This window comes from Triplophysa dalaica, chromosome 18 (assembly GCF_015846415.1).
Source record: "Triplophysa dalaica isolate WHDGS20190420 chromosome 18, ASM1584641v1, whole genome shotgun sequence".
Taxonomy (NCBI): Eukaryota; Metazoa; Chordata; class Actinopteri; order Cypriniformes; family Nemacheilidae; genus Triplophysa; species Triplophysa dalaica.
This window is the reverse complement of record NC_079559.1, coordinates 63,979-86,728: the sequence shown is the minus strand read 5'-3', so window position 1 is coordinate 86,728 and position 22,750 is coordinate 63,979. Positions and strand designations below refer to the sequence as shown.

At 39.3% G+C, this 22,750-nt stretch overlaps 3 protein-coding genes across 3 annotated transcripts; all 3 read left to right on the top strand.

Annotated features, from left to right (window-relative positions):
- Window positions 1-540: 540 nt before the first annotated feature.
- cdo1 (cysteine dioxygenase, type I) lies at window positions 541-3,690 on the top strand. The gene is made up of 5 exons (XM_056730104.1): window positions 541-745; window positions 1,473-1,550; window positions 1,898-2,055; window positions 2,160-2,329; window positions 2,947-3,690. Exons 1-5 carry the CDS (start codon window positions 576-578, stop codon window positions 2,974-2,976), a joined length of 606 nt encoding a protein of 201 aa, XP_056586082.1. The 5' UTR covers window positions 541-575; the 3' UTR covers window positions 2,977-3,690.
- Window positions 3,691-6,537: 2,847 nt separating this feature from the next.
- tmed7 (transmembrane p24 trafficking protein 7) lies at window positions 6,538-9,526 on the top strand. The gene is made up of 4 exons (XM_056730086.1): window positions 6,538-6,571; window positions 6,833-6,991; window positions 7,494-7,739; window positions 8,123-9,526. Exons 2-4 carry the CDS (start codon window positions 6,839-6,841, stop codon window positions 8,357-8,359), a joined length of 636 nt encoding a protein of 211 aa, XP_056586064.1. The 5' UTR covers window positions 6,538-6,571; window positions 6,833-6,838; the 3' UTR covers window positions 8,360-9,526.
- Window positions 9,527-14,501: 4,975 nt separating this feature from the next.
- fem1c (fem-1 homolog c) lies at window positions 14,502-18,640 on the top strand. The gene is made up of 3 exons (XM_056729986.1): window positions 14,502-14,896; window positions 15,774-16,337; window positions 16,593-18,640. Exons 2-3 carry the CDS (start codon window positions 15,794-15,796, stop codon window positions 17,900-17,902), a joined length of 1,854 nt encoding a protein of 617 aa, XP_056585964.1. The 5' UTR covers window positions 14,502-14,896; window positions 15,774-15,793; the 3' UTR covers window positions 17,903-18,640.
- Window positions 18,641-22,750: the final 4,110 nt, after the last annotated feature.

The following is a 22,750-nucleotide window of genomic DNA, read 5'->3' as shown; positions in this document are numbered from 1 at the left end:
ACTTATATTAAATCGTATAGGTTCCTAAAGAAAGTAAATGTTTGTTTTTTAAAATAACTTCCATGACCTCTAATAATATTGTCGCCTGCATACTCTTCATCACAAAACAATAATCATCTAATTAATAATTATAAAGCATGACTTTTTATTCAATTATTCTTTTCGCTATTAGAATGACAACACTTTACATTACACTCTATTGGACAAAATGCGATTAAATCTTGCTGCTCTTTTCAACAGACAGTGAAATGTGAATGAACACACACACTATCACCACCACCACCCCTCCACCTTCCCCTTGGTAAATCCAATCTGTATTGGCGGGGGGGATGCGTAGGAAAGAGAAATAAATGAAAAAAAACAACGTTCTAGACCATTATATGTTTCATTAGATTGTATTGTCATATTTAGCGTAACCCACTGCATGTCTTAATGTGTTTGTGTTATGCTTTGTTTTAAATGTGGGTGAATTGCTCGAGCTCGCAGTGGTACAGTCCATTAAAGTTCTGCGTGAATGTATAAAAGGTTGAAGTCGCTCAGTGAGACAGACTGAAACATCAGCACAACAAAAGAAGATGGAGCAAACCGAAGTCATCAAACCAGAAACTTTGGATGATTTGATAAAAACTCTCCACAAGATTTTTGAAAGTGACTGCATTAATGTGGAGGAGGTGCAGAGCATCATGGAAGCCTATGAAAGTAACCCACACGAATGGATGAAATTCGCCAAATTTGACCAGTACAGGTATATTTAATTATGCATTTATTTAAGATTGCTTAGTTTCTAAGTTGATGCAAACAGTTTAAAGAAAGTATGTTTACAGACATCAGGGTTATTTTGCTCAGTTGCATGTTGTAAACGCGTTAGTGTGTGTTGATGCTTATGTGACGAACACGCATTACATTTGAACAGTTTTCTTTATCAAAATGATGGAGAAAAGCAGAATCCTCGTTGTGATGTTGATTTGTGAAGCACACGCGATGTGAAGATGTTTACGCAGAAAACGCTCACGGGAGTTTTTTCCTCCGCCGATGTTGTGCGGGACTCGATGGGCGGAGCTTCGGCTAGGGGGCGGGTCGGAATCGATCGCATGGAGACCAATCAGAGCTCAGCTCTGGACGCACACCCTAACCGTTCCAAATAGAATGGATTGGCGATAAACACAGACGAGCATCACATTCCCAGTACATCCAGTTCTCTTCTGCATCCTTCCACTGATGTCATGATGACTCATTGTGTCCCAAACACTTTCGGTTTCGCACCGAATTCTTCTCGTTCAGACAGTTAAGTTGAATCGGAGATGTGGAATTTGAGTAGTGTGAGCAGCGAAGTCTAATTCACAAAAAACACTGATCTAATATCAATATGATAAAACCAAAGTTGACTGACAGTATGTATCTGATCGAGTGCTGAACAATATACACTTGACATAATATTTTGGATATGTGTGTATGTGTGTGTGTGTGTGTAGGTACACCCGGAATCTTGTTGATGAGGGAAATGACAAATTCAACCTCATGATTTTATGTTGGGGTGAAGGACATGGCAGGTAAGAAGACAGTATTGTCTTAGAGATGAAGTGATAAACGACAAATACAAATTAAAGCTTAGTTGTTGTTGATTAATAATTAAACACAATACATGAGTCCGAAATTTGTAATAATATTAACAATCTGATAATAACCTGATAAAAGAGTTCAATGTATTTCATTTATCACAGTCATAAAGAGAGATAACATACTGAAACACGTTAATAAATGCTATATGGAATCTAGAAAAAATAGCGTTTGCTGTGGGATCTGTTTAAAACACGCACATACGCGAACAAAACAAAGCAACAAATATATTTTAGTTTTTTGTTGTTGTTGAGTTTGTTTGTGTTTGGTATCATCGCAGCAGCATCCACGACCACACAGACTCCCACTGTTTCCTGAAACTTCTTCAGGGACAACTGAAAGAAACTTTATTTGAGTGGCCTGATCAAAAACTGCAGGGCGGTATGGTCCAGAAAACTCAGCAGATCTTGCTGGAAAACCAGTGTGCATACATTAATGGTGAGAGTGAAACTGTACATGTTGTTTAGTGACGATGATGCACACAGAAGTGATCCATCATTATTATAAGAGCAATAGAATGATGAGTGGAACTGTTGTTTCAGACTCCATCGGTCTTCATCGGGTGGAAAACGTCAGTCACACGGAATGTGCAGTTAGTTTACATCTGTACAGCCCCCCCTTTCAGACGTGCCAGACGTTCGACCAGAGAACAGGACACAAAAACAGCGTCAAAATGACTTTCTGGAGTAAATTCGGAGAGAGGACACCATATGTAAGTTTGGCAAAGAAGTCTCTTATTCTAGTGGTAAAATATTCAACTTAAACCCAACGTCATGTTTTTAGGCAGATAATCTGAGAAAGAAAAGAATTGAATCCATCATCAGTTTGATGCTGCTGTTCTGATTGTAAAGATGTTTTGAGTGAATGAATGAATCCTGAAACACTGAAAGTTCATCCCCTGATAAGAATCTTATCAATACATTAGTCATTCATAGAGTTTCACACAGCTGAAGGGACATTATATTGATGTTGTGCTGTATGTTCTTTCAACACATTCCATTCGTCAGCGTTAAGCCTCGGGTGTCAAACCCCCTCGCGGGCCAGCCAATAGAATCCTGAAAGAGTTTTCCAGTCCTCCAGATGTATGGAGCTTAATGTCTTACACATGTGCTCCCATACACTGAACTTATCATTCATTCAGACGTTGCATAAGTTTATTTAGAGGACATTGCTGTCTGGACAAAAGTGTTTCGACATCAGAGGAGAACTTTGATAAGATAAGATATGAACGTATCAACAGCTCGTCCTTGCTCTGTGTTTTCTTCATTTCAAGCTTAATTAAAGGTTCCTTCTGTTAACCGCATTTCCATTTCGTTCCATTTCTCCCAGGAAACGACCATTTCACAAGAAAACAACTGAGACGACGTTCCACCGAGCTCACAGGCGACATTGACTTTTTTATAGCAAAAAATTGAAGCGGCTGCAGCATTTAAACCATGATTCAACACTTTAAGAGATTTGCAGAGGATGATGGGAAAAGAGTGGTATTGGTAATGAGAGATGTTTAATCGTGGCCTAGATTCACATTTCCAAACGCTGCTGAAGTATGAATAGCTGCATTAGTGAAGCCGTGAATCTCTTCTTTGTCCGTGGCTTTCATTCCTGTGTGTATGTGACCTGCCAGTAATTCCTCTATTGTACTGTTACGGATGAGAGCTGTTTGATCGAAGTGTGTCATTTATGAGAAGAAACCGTTAGTCTTTTATTCGAGCCAAATGGAAATAATACCATCAGTGTAATGCAGCACTTTCTACTGATTTCTGTTTCAAGTGTGTTCAGATGTCCACCTGATGAACATTCAGTTATAATCATGAATCCTGGTGCCAGTAATTGACAGAAAAGCATACAAATTGGGCCTTGTTGTCTTTTATTTAGAATCAAATTGATTCTTAGATGGAAAGTTATTTTTTATTAATGCTGACGTAAATCAAGTGCTTAACCTGCATGAGTATTTCAAATATTTGACCGATTTTTGTGTATTGTCATCGTCACAAATCTTGCCTGCTAGAAGTATAATTTCTGTAAAATAGCTCTTTTTGACTAATGCATTAATAAAGTGTGTTAATAATTTTGTTTTTATGCTCTCATATACTGCAGGGTTCTGAACCTTTACACACTCACATTAAAGCTATATTATCCACATATATATATATATATATATATATATATATATATAATCAACTTAGCTTCATTCAATATTCAAGTTAAATAAAATAAGCTTTATGAGTCAACTGAACTTTCAACTCAATGTTTTAAGTCAGTATAAATTTTTTCAAGTTTATTTTTCAAAGTGACTGTGATTTCATGTAAAAACCGATTTTTTTACAGTAGGAGGTATTCTTCACTTGCTAATGTTATGACAAGTCTGCTGCAACTAGACGTTCTTCTTTCTCATAGCTGACTTTCACAGCAGTTCATCATTTATTTTATTATTATTTTGTTTGTCTGCCTTAGTCAATCTGCCACATGTACAGTACATACATTTAGAGGATTGAATTTGCGTTCCTCTCAGACCCATGGTGCATGCAAACAACACTACACAGAATCAAAATACATATATAAAAAATATACAGATAAATACAATTTATTATATATAAGTAAATAACAACTATTACAAGCAAGGATATTTAATATAAAAGAAAAAGACGATGGTAATGTCAGATAGAGTGCAAACCAGTGGAATACTCAACATTAGAGATGTGAGGGAGTCCAAAGACCTTATTACTTTCTTTAAAGTGACAAGAGAGCAGTCTTGTTTAACCTGTCAGAAGAGGTGGTTGAAGAGGGGCAGACCGAAGCTGAATGAGGTTGTGAGCAGTCCAATGCTGTATAAAGTGACTAGTGCGGGTCAGTGTATGTTGTGTGTGGGGGGGTCAGAGTTTAGTGGTGCATGGGGCAAGAGAGGGGGGAGCAGGGTCGGGAGGGAGGGAGTTTAGCTTCCAAATTAATCTGTGAAAACATTCACAGTCCATCACAACGCCAAAGAATTGTTTCAGTCTTCAACAAAAACATCTAAGAAATAAACTATTTTTAGAACAAAACAAATGCTAACAATTACAGCACATCATTTTCTGTGAAACCCTTTGACCCATTGACTGATACTGGAGCGCAGAACACAGAAAGATTAAAGTCGCACTTTTCCTAAATAAGCTGTGAATGGCCTTTGTGGTGTCTCAGTGATTTGGAACGCAGCCACAAAACACAATCTGGAGTTGTGTAATGTGCAGGACTCGCTCTGGCACTCTCCCAATGGACCGTTTTATTAATAATGTGCCAGCAAAATCAATACGGCAAGAACCTTGAGCCCAAACCAAACAGGAATTCTGTCACGTACCAACTCGCAATATCTGAAGCAGAAGTGAGCAACACAGAGAGATTACATCAATGCCATAAGTGTACATGCCCTCCTCAGCAGGCACAGAGATATTTGGGAACGAACAGCACCGTTTGACTGTGTTTGATCTCAACATCCACATAAATCTGTCATGGTCATATCTGGAACCACTTGTGAAAATCCTCATAAAACACATTTATCTGTCATTTATGTCGTTTTCTCAGGACACTTATGTTAGAAGCAGGAACCATAAAAGCCAAAGAAATATATCAATTAATAACTTCCACTTACTTCATTATTCATGAGACCAATGAGTCAAACAGAAAAAAGGTTATCGATGGAAAACTTGATCTGTTCATATCTCAAAAGTTTCAAGGTAAGGACATATGATTTTACAGCAATGTGTATCTGTTTAAAGAGAGATCCTATTTATTATCCAAACACTCGCAACGATGTTGAACGTACTAGACTGAAAGTGAAGTGACGGGATCACATGTATTAGATTTCTGTCACCTCAGACCAACCTGTTAGTGTTCGGCCCATCGTAGTGATCAAAACATCTTCCATTCTGTGTCCAGCTAATAAAATAATAAATGAATAAAATAAGATACAGTGTGCTGTAAACACATTTAGATAAAGTGGACAAGATTATGTGGCCTGATGAACCTTCAGTCCTCTTCAGATGAACTCAGATGAATTATTTCACATTGAACCATATGAGCCAAACAGATGTTTGCTTTACCCGACTGCGAATGTACATATACTATGACTGCTTAAAACAGATCATTTCATTCAATTGGTTTCAATGTAGTGTTAGTTTCAGTGCATTCATGTCCATCAGATGGCAGTAACCCGTGTGCAGCTCATGTGAGATTAAAAACATCAAAATAACTCCTTTGCCAAAAACAGTAGTATCCTTATATCAGAATATATAAATTCCTATGTAAAAAAACAACTCCACTTGACATAATATGGCCAGTGATGTCTTTCCATTTCCAACAAATTTCTATCGCTTTATGGTTCCCTGAACTCTCTGTAAGACACTTTGGATAAAAGCGTCTGCTAAATGTAAATCTATAGTGAATTTGAACTACACATCATGAATGTGTAACCCTAACCTTCAACATACAAATACAATAAACACTGAACATAAAATAAATAAATGAATGAAAAAATGAGGCAACATGATATTATTTTATACACATGATACTTAATAACAGAAGATAGATCTTGCCTTCTATTCATTGCCTTTTCCAGAATGAGAGATGTTTTCATGCATTTCTTTTTTTAGTACTGACTTAAATGACTCATAAAACGCCACATCATCATCAGGATATAAGAGAGCTCAACGGCGCACCCTGCTGGTCAGATCAACATCACACACTCTTAAAAACCTATTTTTAATAAAACAATAAACTCTAAGTTTGTCCAAGCAACACCATGAAATTCCTAAATGCTGTTACTGTCATACAAGTCATTTTATTCAATGTAACGACATCATTACATTTTATAAGAACACGCTAGCCAATATTCTTACGCTCGCTCTCTGTGACGTAATTACGCAACGTTACGTGCTATGTCACCGATCAAAATACTTCCTGCTTCCGGTCTGGTGTTGAGGTAAGCCGCACTGAGGATATATTCGTCGGTGTTTTGCTTTAAAGTTGATGCTTTAATTTACGGATTGTTTCACATTTGTTTGTATGGTTGTGTTAGAACGCGGTGGGCGCGCGCAGCAGTGAGCTGCGATTATTTATCGTCGCGTGATTTGGGGTTAACAGTAGCACAACTGGAGCTCTAGCGTTAGATTATTAACGTTACTGTATTGACGAAACGTGATGTAATAAGACTAAATGAATTCGACTGACATGTGACCTGCAGGTGAGGATGAAGAAGATGATGATGATGTTGGGTTGGGTTCTGCTGCTGTTGTTCGCATGCGCGCGCGCTTCTGAACTCACGTTTGAGCTCCCGGACAACGCCAAGCAGTGTTTCTATGAAGACGTCATCATTGGCACTAAGTGTACTCTTGAGTTCCAGGTAAACGAGCTAAAGAACTCTACTCATCCAGAGTGAGTAAAAGAGCTCTCTGAACCCCGCACCCTTTCTGTTTGAAACCCAGAGCACCAGAACACCCATCTGCCTCATGAACAGATAAATGTTCTTCTATTGTGTAGTAAAAACATGTGCAATACACAACTATATATATGACATACTCATATTTATTAAACATATGTTATTGATTCAGCTTTCCACATTCCACAGCATAACTTGAATATAACACAAGTATCATTTGTATTTGGCACATCTGTTCATACAATAAAGTGCCTATTGTCATTTTGTCTAATATTGCGCTTTTTGTCACATGTTCTATTTGTACTTGTTGTCACCTGTGCCTTGTCACTGGTTTAACCTGTCTGGCACTGGAAGCTTCGGTCACGAAGACACATTCCTTGTGTGTCCAAGCACACTTAAATAAATCCGGAAATGCTATCAGAGATGGGTGAAGGGTCTGGTGTCACCGTGTGTGTTTTCTGTGCAGGTGGTGACAGGAGGACACTATGATGTTGACTGTCGTCTCGAGGACCCTGATGGCACCGTCCTCTATAAAGAGATGAAGAAACAGTACGACAGCTTTACCTTCACAGCGGCGAGAAACGGCACATTTAAGTTCTGCTTCAGCAATGAGTTCTCTACCTTCACACACAAGACGGTGTACTTTGACTTTCAAGTGGGTGACGATCCTCCTCTGTTCCCCAACGAGAACAGAGTCACAGCTTTAACACAGGTGATTCACAAACACACTGAAGTTTTGGACCTGCATGTCGTGGTCTGACGGCGGTTGGATACGTAAAGTTTCCCCAGTCTTGTGTATTTCATTATCAGGAAACACACACAGAGATAGATGTGTAGAGAACACTGTAAGTGGCTTTGACAAATATATAAATGTGATGTGATGTGATGTGATGTGTAGATGTTGAGTCCAGTCATTCTGTGATGGATCTAAAAACACTGTTGAACTGCATATATGTGCACGACCCTGATATACAACCACAGAAGCAAGATAACTGTAACTCTTTACTCATCAAAAGATCAAAACGACATTTCCCTTTGTCATTTATCTTATGGTCGTGTCAAGCAAGCTGATGGGAACATGTCACTGTCTTTCAGATGGAGTCTGCGTGCGTGTCTATTCACGAGGCTTTAAAATCCGTGATCGACTATCAGACGCACTTCCGCCTGAGAGAGGCGCAGGGGCGCAGCCGAGCGGAGGATCTCAACACCAGAGTGGCGTTCTGGTCTATCGGCGAGGCTTTCATTCTGTTAGTGGTCAGTATCAGTCAAGTCGTTCTTCTCAGAAGTTTCTTTTCTGACAAGAAAACCACAACAACTCGTGTGGGATCGTAAAGCTCACGGAGGCTCATGGCTGATCGACATCACTCGCAGGCTCACATCATGATACTTTTTTTAAGGTTATTCAAACAACATCCTGACTTTATTTCCCGTTTGTGAGCTGTATGTTCCATTTACAACAAATAATCGTTTCAATTGTGAAAATGAGACTAAATATAATTTATTTTGTGGGTGTGTGTTGGATTTTTACGTGTGAAGTGTGAGAAGAATGTATAGACATAGTAGATCTGCTGGAGGCGCCGCTGAAGTTTCTGTGCTCATCATCTTTAGACTTCAGTTGACTCTAACTGGATCCACTGTCTGTTAGGACTGCAATAGAACTTCATGTGGTTTATTTGTGGAGCCATTCTTTCTTCCGCTGATGGTTTTTCTAGGCGTATTGTTCTTTTCATGACGTTGGTGTAATTGGTGTGTTAGCTATATTTTCATTTCCTTTTAATAGTGCTGCATTTATTTCTTTACCTTGTTTGTTTGGGGTAATAAATCTCTGGAAGAAAATGTACAGTCTCTTCATATCACTAAAAAAATCCTGAAAATTTGCACATCTATCTATACTGTAGAGAGAATTATTTCAAATATTCAGATGTGAGAAGTATATAAATGACAGAGTAAGTTGTGGCTGTCTGACATAATTTTACTACACCATTGGTTCCTTCCGTATCAGCGGCCAATGAGCTTGCTGTTTTACATTTAAATCTCAGTTAGTGATTGTTGTAGCAGTACAGCCTGTTTCAGGAACCCTCCTCCTTCCCCTGCTCCACCTGTATAGAAGCATGCGGCCGGATGAATTCATATATGTGCAGCAGCAGCATGTTGTGGATTTAGGTGACCCTGCATCACAAAACTAGTCTTGAGTAGCACGTGAACATTTTTATGGGTCAAAATTATTGATTTTTCTTTTATGCCAAAAATATTGTTTTTTATTTCCAACGATAAATCTATCAAAACTTTATTTTTGTGAGTGGATGTCCTGCTACAGTGGCCCTGATTAACAATTTCAAAGGCCATTTTCTCAATATCTAGATTATTTTGCTCTCTCAGCAAAACATCGTTTCTCACCTTGAAACCGAAAACTCTACACATTGATCCATATGAATTTTACCACAATTGTTTTTTAACAATTGCTACAGTTGTGTGGAAAAATAAACTCAATAAAACCTGTTTACTTTTGTCTTGGTCATGTATGATGTTAAAGGGATACTGCCCCCAAAGAGGAGAATTCTGTCATCATTTGTTCACCTTCCTGTTGTTCCAGATCTGTGTAAATGTCTGTGTTCTGATGAACACATAGAAAGATATTTGGAAGAACGCTTCTAACCAAACAGATCTAAACAACCATTGACTCCTAAAGTAGGAAAATACAATGGTAGTCAATAGTGCCCAAGAACTGTTTGGTGTCCTACATTCTTCAAAATATCTTCTTTTGTGTTCAACAGAACCAATACATTTAATCACATTTGAAAAAACTGGAATGGGAGTAAATGATGACAGAATTTTCACTTTGGGTGATGTATCCCTTTAAAGTGGACTGATCTCAGAACGATTTCGAATGTTGCTCAGCAATTTCTCGTTTTACCTTTAGGGGGCGCCAACAGTAGGCGTTTATTTTACAATAATAATTTATAAAGGTAAAAGATTGATTTAGATCAATTCAATAAATTCTTTTAATAAGTGAAATATTAAATAATCGTCAGATAATTCTACTACTACTATCGTTTAGTAACTGATCGTGTTTTTATTTATTTATCCTTTATTGTGATTTTTGATTGACAACAAAAAGATAATAACAACATTCATCCCATGCAACCTGTAGTGAACTGTGCACCATAAATTCCCACATACATTACATAAACAAACATCAAAAAATTAAACAAATAAAAAAAAGGAAAGAAATGCTGTTAAAATCACACTGTAAAGCCAAAATCTATCAACAAAGAATATAAATATTTAACTTTTGTATTATTCACCTGTTTAAATCAATGAACATATAAAGAAAACTCCCCTTGAAAAACCATACAACTTGGGGGACTTTTAAAAATGTTCATGCATGTATATAGAATTTCAATAAAAGAAGTACTATTCACCACAAAAGATCTTTGCTTTTAATTATAAAAACCAAATGTTATACAGTCGTGGCCAAAAGTTTTGAGAATCACATAAATATTCGTTTTCAAAAAGTTTGCTGCTAAACTGCTTTTAGATCTTTGTTTCAGTTGTTTCTGTGATGTACTGAAATATAATTACAAGCACTTCATACGTTTCAAAGGCTTTTATCGACAATTACATGACATTTATGCAAAGAGTCAGTATTTGCCGTGTTGGCCCTTCATTTTCAGGACCTCTGCAATTCGACTCGGCAAATTTCAACATTCTGGTCCCCGATCCACTTAGTTATTACTTTTTCCTTATAGCACGGTGCTCCATCGTGCTGGAAAATGCATTGTTCTTCACCAAACTGTTGTTGGATTGTTGGAAGAAGTTGCTGTTGAAGGGTGTTTTGGTACCATTCTTTATTCATGGCTGTGCTTTGGGGCAGAATTGTGAGTGTGCCCACTCCCTTGGATGAGAAGCAACCCCACACATGAATGGTGTTAGGATGCTTTACTGTTGGCATGACACAGGACTGATGGTAGCGCTCACCTTTTCTTCTCCGGACAAGCCTTTTTCCAGATGCCCCAAACAATCGGAAAGGGGCTTCATCGGAGAATATGACTTTGCCCCAGTCGTCAGCAGTCCATTCACTATACTTTCTGCAGAAGATCAATCTGTCCCTGATGTTTTTTTTGGAGAGAAGTGGCTTCTTTGCTGCCCTTCTCGAGCAAGCTCTGCACTGGTCGCACTCCGATCCCGCAGCTGAATCCTCTTTAGGAGACGATCCTGGTGCTTGCTGGACTTTCTTGGACGCCCTGAAGCCTTCTTTACAAGAATTGAACCTCTTTCCTTGAAGTTCTTGATGAACCTATAAATTGTTGATTTAGGTGCAATCTTAGTAGTCACAATATCCTTGCCTGTGAAGCCATTTTTATGCAATGATAGCTGCACGCGTTTCTTTGCAGGTCACCATGGTTAATAATGGAAGAACCATGATTTCAAGCATCACCCTCCTTTTAACATGTCAAGTCTGCCATTCTAACCCACTCAGCCTGACATAATGATCTCCAGCCTTGTGCTTGTCAACATTCTCATCTGAGTTAACAAGATGATTACTTGAAATGATCTCAGCAGGTCCTTTAATGACAGCAATGAAATGCAGTGGAAAGGTTTTTTGCGATTTAGTTCATTTTCATGGCAAAGAAGGACTATGCAATTCATCTGATCACTCTTCATAACATTCTGGAGTATATGCAAATTGTTTTTTCTAAAAACTTAAGCAGCAACTTTTCCAACTTCCAATATTTATGTAATTCTCAAAACTTTTGGCCACGACTGTATATGTATATATATGTTTATGATATTGTTAATCTTGCAGGTATTTTCTGTTGCCTCCATTCAAATGCATCAATCCAGAAAGAAACATAGTTTCTATACATCAATTTTACATATTTGACAAAAAGTCTCTAACCCTAAATTTTAATCTTAAACATTCTCTTGCAGGATGTGGATAATTCAAAATTTGTATCTTTTCATTTAGGGGTAACAGGAATAATTGTATTAAATTGATCATTTGAATGGGAATTTTCTCAATCATTAAATCGTAGTTAAAGAGCATTTTAAATTATATTTCTCATGAAACATTTGTGACTCAAAATATTTCCAAAATGATCTAAAACATGCATGACTGAGCATATACCTTTTTGCCACATATTCATCAATAAACAAACACTTGTTATTCACTGTTTTATATCTCTTATTCCAAATTGACATTAAATGAAGGCTAAAGTTATGCTTGAATCACAACTTCTATTCCATACTTGCTGATGAAAGCAGACAGTTTGACATGTAATTTTTAAATTTCAAAGTCACATTTGTAGTAGAAACTTTATACCCCCAAATGTTTTAATTAAAGACTTAGAAATGTTTAACCAGTATGAGGATTCATTATTAATAAATGATTGCAGTCATTTGAGTTTGATCACTCCGTTCATACTGTGGAAGTCAACTGCTTTAAGGCCTCCTCCTTCATGAGCTTTAGTCATATCATTTTTACATATGTAATAACCTTTCCATACCAAATCAAAGTTTATTTTGTTTATTTCTTTTCCGAAAGACGAAAAAACAAGGATAATTGAATCTAGAAAGACTCTCCACTTTCGTCAATTGAATTCTTACAAAAATGGTTATACCGTATCCCTCTGCAGCAAAGTATTCATAATTCATTTACATTTACTTACATTATTGTCTGTTTTTAGTTTTTCTAAATCACTCATGCTTTTTATATCCAAATGCCTAAGTATTGAACCTGTTTTTTATTGGGATGTAAATTGATGAGTCTGCTGATCACGGATGGCCGTTAGCTCACATTTGTCCCATTTAATTTAAATCCTAAAGCATCTGACAAAATCTTAATATACTAAAGTGTGGGGGGTATTTGCTGTTTATTTGTAATTAAATGATTTCCCATCCTAATAATACCTGATATATTACCCATTTTAAGCAAAATTGACGACATTTCAGCCAACCACAATAAATAACAAAGGTGAGCTACTACATCCTTGTCTAGGATGTAGGATGCCTAACCCTTGTCTACATCCCTACCCTTTTTCACATTTAATCTTGGGTAAGTGCCTTGAGAAAGAGCAACTGAACTATTAATATCTCTATATACCATACTAATAACATTCATACACTTTGGACCAAAACCAAAGTATTTAAGTGTTTGCAAAATGAAAGAAGCTTTCCTGTAGTTCAGTGTTAAGAGCATTGCGTTATCAACGCAAGGTTGTGGGTTCGATCCCAGGGGATTGCAAATACCTATGTAAAATGTATAGGATACAGCAATGTAAGTCGCTTTGGATAAAAGCATCTGTCAAATGCCTAAATGTAAATGTAAGAATATTCTAATATGTAAAATGCTTTTTAAAAATCCAGAAATAGAATAATCCCATCATCCTTATGTTAATCAATCCTATCTTAAATTTATGTGATATTGTTATTAATTGACCCGTCTTCTAGAAAACCTGATCATGAATCACCAATGATTTGCTCTTTTCCACATTTTAATCTAGAAGGGTTAGTGGGTCATTTATTAAATGTATTGAGGAGTGTAACGGGGTGTATAGGTTGTCTAACAACCTTCAATCATTAACTGGTTTTGGTAACAAAATTAAAAAGATCGTCCCAAAAAACGTACAGAAGGCTAAGGTTAACCCATCAGGGCCGGGTGATTTACCATTTTTACTAGGGTTAATTGCTGCATCAAGCTCTTTATAGCTAAATCTGCTTCACACATTTCCTTAAATGTACTATCAATTGTCCGAATTTCTGTCTTATCTCCTTTTTTCTAAATGAATAAAATATGCGGTGCTCATCTCAGCCTCTTCCAGCCACTGAGCCCAGGATCTCACATAGGTCCCTTTTGCATTTTTAATACACAATGCATCTAAGGTGGACTGAAGTTTATTGGGTTTTTAAGTTTGTCTTTTGACAAATTATGTTTACTACAACAATCAATCTCTTTCTTGTAGAAATATCACATGTTGTCACATAACTTGAGTTTAAGTCAAAACAGAGCCACAATCAATCCTATATCTTGAAATGGCTTTGGGTTTAAACCATGAAAAATGTCTGGAAAGACAAAATATTTCCAAATATCTTGTAAAAAATTGGATACACAAAAATGTGTAATAATAGTGTGGACAGGAGAACCGTTCAATTAGAGGCCTGTCAATCTATAATCATCATGTTGAAATCACCTCCCACTAAATATAGTCTGTATAATAATAATAGCTTTGAGATTATCTATAACCTTTGTTGCTGTTGTCAAAATATTTTTTTTCTGGAATTGTATAAGCACATACATTTACTTGAAAGAATAATATTTCCTCTCACTTCAATACTACATCAAGCCGAACACTGATCGTGTTACTAAAAGCGCTCGAGATCGTGTCGTGACTGTAAGGTTTACCTTTAAATGGGAAACGGTGAGTGAAGACGCTGATTGGGCGACCGGCCTGTCAATCACTCGAAATGGGACGGAACCGTTGGTCGCTGTTACAGACTGAAAAAACCTCAGCAGCGATCAGAGCAACAGTCGAGCTGAAAACAAACCGACGACTACAACACACAGAAATGGACATTAAAATTAGGACGATGTTTGTTTATTTAGGTGTGTAGTTGGCAGGTGTTTTCGTTCGGGTCGTGTTTGTTTAATCGCTCCATGTTACAGGAAGCTGCTGAAGCGGGGGAGGGAAGATCCGCAGCGACACTATTTTTATCATTTTCTGTTATGTTGACTCGGGAATGAGCTGAGGTATCTTCACAGTATCGGCGAACAACATCGTCCTGCATCTCGACACGAAGAAATCTACCATTACAAGATAAATCAAGACGTCTGATCTGAAAACAGCGTGAAAGATCCAGTGCGCGCGAGAGGTGAGTGCTGTGCACGCGCGCGGCCTTCAACCCGACGAGAACATCAAAATAAACCATAAACACACGCAGTAACTGTAGCAACAGTAACAAAATAAACTCACACACAATACAGCCATATCCCTAACAATAGAACAGATGTACAGGAGTCTCTGCGAAACCTGCACATGTCAAACTACGACCCGATAAAGTCTGTTTGTTCCTGTTCGTACCAAATACTGAACGTAACATATTCGGTGTGTTCGGGTCAATAACAAGAATTTTACGAGTGATATTAAAACATGGTGAAAACTGTCGTGTGGGCTCGAGACAGTGAATGTTGTCACATGTTGTTCTCTAAACTGTATTATTGAGCAAATTATGGTTCTTTTACATTTACATTGAGGCATTTAGCAGACGCTTTTTTGAGAAGTCATCATTTCCCTCTTCTCCTTAAACTTGATTAACATTTCTCACATCTGTATGTTATGCTTTCATTTATTTTGTTCTTTTGAAGTCTGTTTTATACTCTGCTTGATGTTGTGCAACTTATGAAGGGACTTTTATTTATTCTGCCATACTGACTGTATATCCCTGCTGTCTTTCTGAAACCTCGTGTCTCCACATTTCTTGATTTTTTTTTGACATCCACCAATAATATAAGTCACTCTTAATGTTTGTCAGCGGGTTTTGCGAATGTCATAGCAATAAAAGTGTTTTAAAGTGCTTGCCCACTTTGACATCACAGTATGTAAAAGTTTCCATTTCCTGAAAATGTTGAAATCCGAGGTTTTGGAAGGACAGCGATATTTCAGAGAACGACATTCATTACGGAGACACCTCCACAAAAATAACATAGTGTTTCATGTGTCCTCATGATTGTCTCATGTGTTGTTTGCAGGACACAGGGCACCTTATGCCATGGATTTAAAAACTGCCGTTTTCAACGCTGCCAGAGACGGCAAACTGAGACTCCTCCAGAAACTGCTGGAGAACAAAACGGATCACGACGTGATGAAGCTGATGGCGGAGAAGACAAACGGAGCAACGCCGTTACTGATGGCTGCCCGTTACGGGCACCTGGAGCTGGTGGAGTACCTCATCGAATGCTGCTGTGCTCCGGTGGAAGTGGGAGGCTCCGTGAACTTCGATGGCGAGATCATCGAGGGCGCGCCCCCTCTGTGGGCAGCGTCAGCTGCTGGACATTTAAAAGTCGTGCAGTCGCTGCTGGGTCACGGCGCGTCTGTGAACAGCACGACACTCACAAACTCCACGCCGCTGCGAGCCGCTTGTTTCGATGGACATTTGGAAATTGTCAAATATCTGGTGGAGCACAAAGCAGATCTGGAAGTGGCCAACAGGCACGGCCACACGTGCCTCATGATATCATGTTATAAAGGCCACAGGGAGATTGCGCAGTATCTGCTGGAGAAAGGTGCCGATGTGAACAGGAGAAGTGTGAAAGGTAGGAGAATTCATTTATTCTCTTTGACTCAATGTGTGGCCATCAATTTCCACAACGCTCTCATGGTTCGATGAAGCATCGGTTCCGGCCTAGACTCGTGTCACTGTGCAACAACTGTGTTGTTTTGTTGGGCGGTTGAAGTGAATAATTGTGCACCTCTTTAATTTTGCTTTTAAGTGAGAGCCAATAAACCGATTTACCAATGCCATGTTGAGTGATGATTGCTGACGTCTTTCTCTCCGCCTTATTTTCTAGGTAACACGGCTTTACACGACTGTGCCGAATCTGGGAGTTTAGATATAATGAAGATGCTTTTAAAGTTCGGAGCCACCATGGAGAAGGACGGTTATGGGATGACGCCGCTGCTCTCTGCCAGCGTAACGGGCCACACCAACATCGTGGACTTTCTTACGCAACACCCCCAGACGGACAGAAGCGAGCGCATTAACGCCCTGGAATTGCTTGGGGCGACGTTCGTGGACAAAAAGAGGGATCTTCTGGGAGCGCTGAGGTGCTGGAAGAGAGCCATGGACCTGAGGTACAGCGACTCTAACCAAGTCCTGCTCAAGAATGAGCCCGAGCAGCCGGTAACGGCATACGACTGCACCAGAGAAGCTAACACTTTCGAGGAGCTGGACAGCTTGATCGCCGACCCCGACGACATGAGAATGCAGGCCCTGCTCATCCGAGAGCGCATTCTCGGCCCGTCGCACCCGGACACGTCCTACTACATCCGCTACAGAGGGGCCGTCTACGCCGACTCGGGGAACTTTGAACGCTGCATCAAACTTTGGAAGTACGCACTGGACATGCAGCAGAATAACTTGGACCCGCTGAGCCCCATGACGGCCAGCAGCCTCCTGTCTTTTGCCGAGCTCTTCTCCTTCATGCTGCAAGACCGCGCCAAAGGCCTTCTGGGAACCTCGGTGTCCTTTGACGACCTCATGGAGATCCTCAGCAAAAGCGTTCTGGAGATTGAGCGTGCCGTCAAGCAGCCTCGGCCCGGCCCGGACCCTGCCCAGCTCAGCAAGGTGCTGTCCATCATCCTTCATCTCATCTGCTTGCTGGAGAAGGTGCCGTGCACTGTGGAGGAGGACCACTTCAAGAAAGAGACCATTTACCGGTTTCTCAAGCTGCAGCCCTCCGGCAAGAACGGCTACAGCCCTCTTCACCTGGCCGTGGACAGGAACACCACGTGTGTGGGTCGCTACCCGGTGTGCAAGTTTCCCTCGTTCCAAGTGGCGTCCATACTCCTGGAGTGTGGTGCCGACGTCAACTCACGCGACGAGGACAACAACAGCCCCCTCCATGTGGCCGCCTCCAACAACCACCCCGACATCATGAACCTGCTGGTCGCCTGCGGGACGCATTTCGACAGCACCAATTCTTTCCGCCAGACGGCGTGCGACCTGCTGGATGAGAAGGAGATGGCCAAGAACCTGATTCAGCCCATCAATCATACCACGCTGCAGTGTTTGGCGGCTCGGGCCATCGTTAAACACGGCCTGACGTACCGGGGGAACATCCCGGAGCGCCTGGAGGCCTTCGTGCTGCTGCACAGATAGTGATGCACAGACTTCTGGGATTGGGACTTCAGGAGTTGTTCTTCTGCCCTAATGCATGCACGACGGATTCCTACCATCTTTGCTCGGATGACTTGATTCTTCACGCTTTTTATCGATCTGTCTATGCAAAGACGGTAGGGGGACGGACGGGACGGGACGGTTCGGGTGGGTGAGCTGTGTGGTTCTGCTCTGGCTGTCGTGCTGTCATGACTCCCTCCCTCCCCTCACAGTCCAGCATCATGACGTGCTTACTAATGTTTGCAGATACCATAAGTGCTTTTATACTTCCTATGCACAGGCTAAGAATATTGAGACTTTTCTGTGTTACTGCCTGTTGATGTTTTTCTTTTTTTTCCCCTCTGTCTGTCTTCATTCGTTACTCTAATTATGTTTACGGTGAAATGGAGTGATCAGGCATGAGCAAACAGGAGATGTAACAACTAGAAACTAACTTTGACTCGCCTCCTTTTTTTAAATGACGCAGCATGTTGTATGGAGCGATATGAACACATCTCTTCTTCAGCTCAGTGTAGTTGAAGTTTATCTCGGCTTCATTTGTGCAGTTTGAACTCAAGGGCTTTTGATTCTTTGACAGACACTAGTAAATGACACACACATGTACAGTACTTTCAGAGGCACTTTATTGCTGTCAAATGATTTGACATTCATATTACAACGGCATAAAGCTTGTTCATGTCCTCAGAGCATCCTTGACAATAAACCTCTGTTGCACTTGTATGTTGACGCTCCTTCTTCTTTATTCTGATCTGTGCGCAAACACTTTTGATGCTTCGACTGAACCTCTTAATGTTTCAATGTCATTGAATGATGTACCTAACATTAACAAAACAAGCCTCATTTATATTTTTCAGGTGCACTACTAAGATGTCAGAATGTTTCTTAATTTGATACAAATATTACAGCCCGTTCAATTTGATGTTGCAGACTTTCTTAAAAGAACGGTGATGAAATGTTGAGCAGAAAATTGGATGTCTAAGGAAAAGAAACATTTTGTAATGTCTTACAGTTGAAAGAAAAAGTATGTGAACCCTTTGGGCTTACTTGGATTTCTTCATAAATTGGTCATAAAATGTGTTCTGATCTTCATTTAAGTCACAACAATAGAGAAACACAGTCTGCTTAAACTAATACCGCACAAACATTATACGTTTTCATGTTTTTATTGAACACAACATGTAAACATTCATAGTGCAGGGTGGAAAAAGTATGTGAAACCCTAGGCTAATGACTTCTCCAAGAGCTAATTGGAGCCAGGAGTCGGCCAACCTGGGGTCCAATCAATGTGATGAGATTGGATGTGTTGATTAAAGCTGGCCTGTCCAATAAAAAACACACACCAGTTTTGAGTTTGCTGTTCTGAAGAAGCGTTGTGTGATGTGAACCATGCCTCGCACAAAAGAGCTCTTAGAAGACCACATACTTTTTCTTTCAACTGTATGTTTAGGGCAGCAGTACATGACTCACCTGATGGGACATTTTGGAATTCCGTGCCAACATCAACTATCAGATGAAAACATCTTGAAGTTTTTACCAAAGGATTTCATAATACTGATATCAATATATATGTCAATATTTGGGAGTTTAATTACCCATGTGATGTCTCTCTTAGTTTCGAAAGCATTTTTGTGTTTGTAGAAAAAATGAATTGAAATTAACTATTTTACGTTCTTGAAGTGCTGTCCCTTCATCATTTGACTATGACTCCTTCAGATTTGCCCATTTATATCCACAGAAATCCTAAAAAAGACACAAGCCTTCTGTTTTTGTAACATCACTCTGTTAACATAGAACACTTGTGCTTCGGAGCATAGATTGATGTTTTTTCTGATTCCAGGGGTGTATTCCAGAAACAGGGTAAATTTACCGACAGCTAAACCCTGAACTCTGAGTTGATGAACCCAAATCTTGCTTACTCGGGGTATGTCTGTTCCAGAACAAGCTTTAAAGGGTAAGTTTAACCAACCTCCCGAAAGATATAGTTAACTCTCGCTCACAGGAACAACATGAAGACACTTCCAAGGGATCACACCATGGAGACTGTTAAGAAGCTTCAAGTTTTTGACTGAAACAACGTTAAAAAAATGTTATCCTCAAAAACTTAAATCTGCATCGGTGTATAAATTGCTAAAATAAAAATAAAAGAAACCTGTTGTTTAACTTATTAGTTAATAAAACTTTAAACGATATTAAATATAAAGATGGTTCAGATACATGTAGGCAACTATATATAATTATTTGTGTGATAAGATATTTAAAATACATATTCATCATGGCTGTCTGTTTTAGATTTGTTTGTAACTGTTATTTGTTTATGGTTTCCTACCAGTGTATTTTACATGTATTTAATGACATTGTTAATTCTGGAGACTGTTATGAACCAATATTTTGTTCCTTAAAAAACAACTTTTATTTGGTTTTGTGAAATCTTACTTTGAAATGTATCAGCTTTATTTTTGAACAGTTGCTGATATTAATGGAGTCTCTTTCAATTGTAGAAACTGCTCAAGTTGTCATCATTTAAACAAATCTTGTTTACACTTCAGTAAACATTAACCATGATAATTAATTTGCATTAGAGGGTGAAGGTCTGCTGTGACCGAGAATAAAACGTTAGGCCCACAGTTACATGTACAATATGTCATGTTATATATTCCTTTTAAATTAATGTATTTCAAATACATCCATTTTCATTTTTAGGTTTGACTTTGTTAGCTTAAAGTCTGGCTTTCCAAATGTTAAAAGAGGTGTAAAGGCCAATCCTGAAAGGCTCATGGAGAAAGGAATTCCAAAACTGAACTGTAGGAGGTGGCTGAGGATCTTTTTAAGGAATACAGTCAGAATGACAAGTCCAAGTCTTTTGATTTATTTTATTTTGTGAATGGGTTTAAAGCTATTAAACGAATTTACATGTGTTAAGAGTATGCTGATCACCTAATAAAGCCTTTACTTAAAGCCTGGCAATCACGCTTGCAACCTTTGAGTTTTAAATCTGGCTCTCTGACCATTAGGGCACAACAATCCTTGACCCAATGCATGAAATGTTTTCTAATAAGTGTACAAGAGTGTTCACTGTTAACATCCTTTAACTATTTGAAATTATAATGTGTGCATATACATCCAGTGACATTTGGAGATGTTTAAAAAAACCTAATTCAAAGTATACAGTAATCAATATAAATACATACAGCATTAAATGATAACAGCTTACATTATTTTATTCAAGGATTATTTAATTTTAAAAGGTTAAACAACTAAGCTCATAATAAAATTAGATGTGAATGCTGAATTGCGATGTAATTGAATTTGAATTGTTTCTTTTAAATGATAAAATGATCCCTAATCTGTGCTTCCACATCCACTTGACACTCATCAAAAGTGCACAGATGCGCAGACAAGACCTAAAGCTTAAGTTACATAACCAGCTTTCTGCGATACCCCTCTAGACTCTATGGTCAGATGCTGTTTATTTATTTCCTTGTTTGATGATTTATGTGTTCTTATGTTTGGTGTTTCGGTCACACAGTCAACGAGTACACATCATCACAGGCTCTTCCAGTAAACCAGGTAAAGTGTGTAAAATATGTCACTGAACTTGTTTCCACAAATCTTTTCTTTCTATTTTGTTCTCTCTGAAGTCGGTGTGTGTCACTTGGCCTACTTACTGCAGGTGTCTTTAAATAACCCTGAATAATGTCCTACATACAAGTCCACATCAGGTTATAAGACAAAAACTTGACATCACTGCAGCTGTATTTCATGTTGTATGACACTGTTCATGTGTGACTCTTCATGATGTTCTGATGTGTGTGTTTGTGTTGTGTTCATTCTCCTCTGGATCTTCTGATGAAGGACTCATTGAGAGTGGAACAAGCTAAAGTCATGAGCAGTTAGAAGGACATAGAATTGTGACTTTGCAACGGTCAAATTACACGACATCCTTGGGACCCATCATACAGGCTCATGGCTTCTCGTATCCCTGTTATGCTGACGACACCCAGATACAACATCTCGTCTCACCCAGACGATGCCACTGTAGCAGCTCGCTTACAGCCTGCCTTGAGGACATCTCAGCTTGGATGAAAGGGCATCACCTCCAGCTGAACCCTGCCAAGACAGAATTACTTGTGTTTCCGGCACACCCTACGGTGCAACACGATCTCAACATTCATCTTGGCATAACCACAATCACTCCTTCCAAAACAGCCAGGAACCTCGGACTCATATTTGATAAACAGCTGTCCTTCAATGATCACATTGCAAAGACAACATGGTCATGCCGATATCCGATTAATTCAACATTAAAAAGGTGAGACCCATCTCTCTGAGCATGCGGCACAACTCCTTGTCCAAGCCCGGGTAATCTCAAGGTTGGACTACTACAATGCTCTCCTTGCTGGTCTTCCTGCAAAGACTATCAAACCGCTCCAGCTAGTTCAGAACGCAGCAGCAAGCCTCGTCTTCCAACAGCCCAAAAGGGCTCATGTGACACCCCTTTTCATCTCCCTCCACTGGCTACCGGTTGAAGCCCGTGTCAGATTCAAGTCACTAACGGTTGCCTACAGGACCATCACTGGATCTGCACCGGCTTACTTTCACACCCTCCTGCACTCCTACACCCCCTCAAGATCCCTGCGTTCAACAAACCAGCGGCGGCTTGTATTGCCTTCCCATAAGGACATTAAATCGTGTTCCCGCTCATTCTGCTTCACAACTTCTTGCTGGTGGAACATTCTTCCTAACTCTGTCCGGTCAACCACATCTCTCACAACATTCAAAAAACTACTTCAAACCCTGACAGAATACCTGAAAAAATAGAAAAAGAAACAC

Excerpts from the sequence above, each read along its gene's own strand:
- tmed7 (XM_056730086.1), top strand. The coding sequence starts at position 6,839 with ATGAAGAAGATGATGATGATGTTGGGTTGGGTTCTGCTGCTGTTGTTC. Across the intron at positions 6,992-7,493 it reads AGTGTACTCTTGAGTTCCAG|GTGGTGACAGGAGGACACTA; the intron begins GTAAACGAGCTA and ends TTTTCTGTGCAG. Across the intron at positions 7,740-8,122 it reads GAGTCACAGCTTTAACACAG|ATGGAGTCTGCGTGCGTGTC; the intron begins GTGATTCACAAA and ends ACTGTCTTTCAG.
- cdo1 (XM_056730104.1), top strand. The coding sequence starts at position 576 with ATGGAGCAAACCGAAGTCATCAAACCAGAAACTTTGGATGATTTGATA. Across the intron at positions 746-1,472 it reads GCCAAATTTGACCAGTACAG|GTACACCCGGAATCTTGTTG; the intron begins GTATATTTAATT and ends GTGTGTGTGTAG. Across the intron at positions 2,330-2,946 it reads TCGGAGAGAGGACACCATAT|GAAACGACCATTTCACAAGA; the intron begins GTAAGTTTGGCA and ends CATTTCTCCCAG.
- fem1c (XM_056729986.1), top strand. The coding sequence starts at position 15,794 with ATGGATTTAAAAACTGCCGTTTTCAACGCTGCCAGAGACGGCAAACTG. Across the intron at positions 16,338-16,592 it reads GAACAGGAGAAGTGTGAAAG|GTAACACGGCTTTACACGAC; the intron begins GTAGGAGAATTC and ends CTTATTTTCTAG.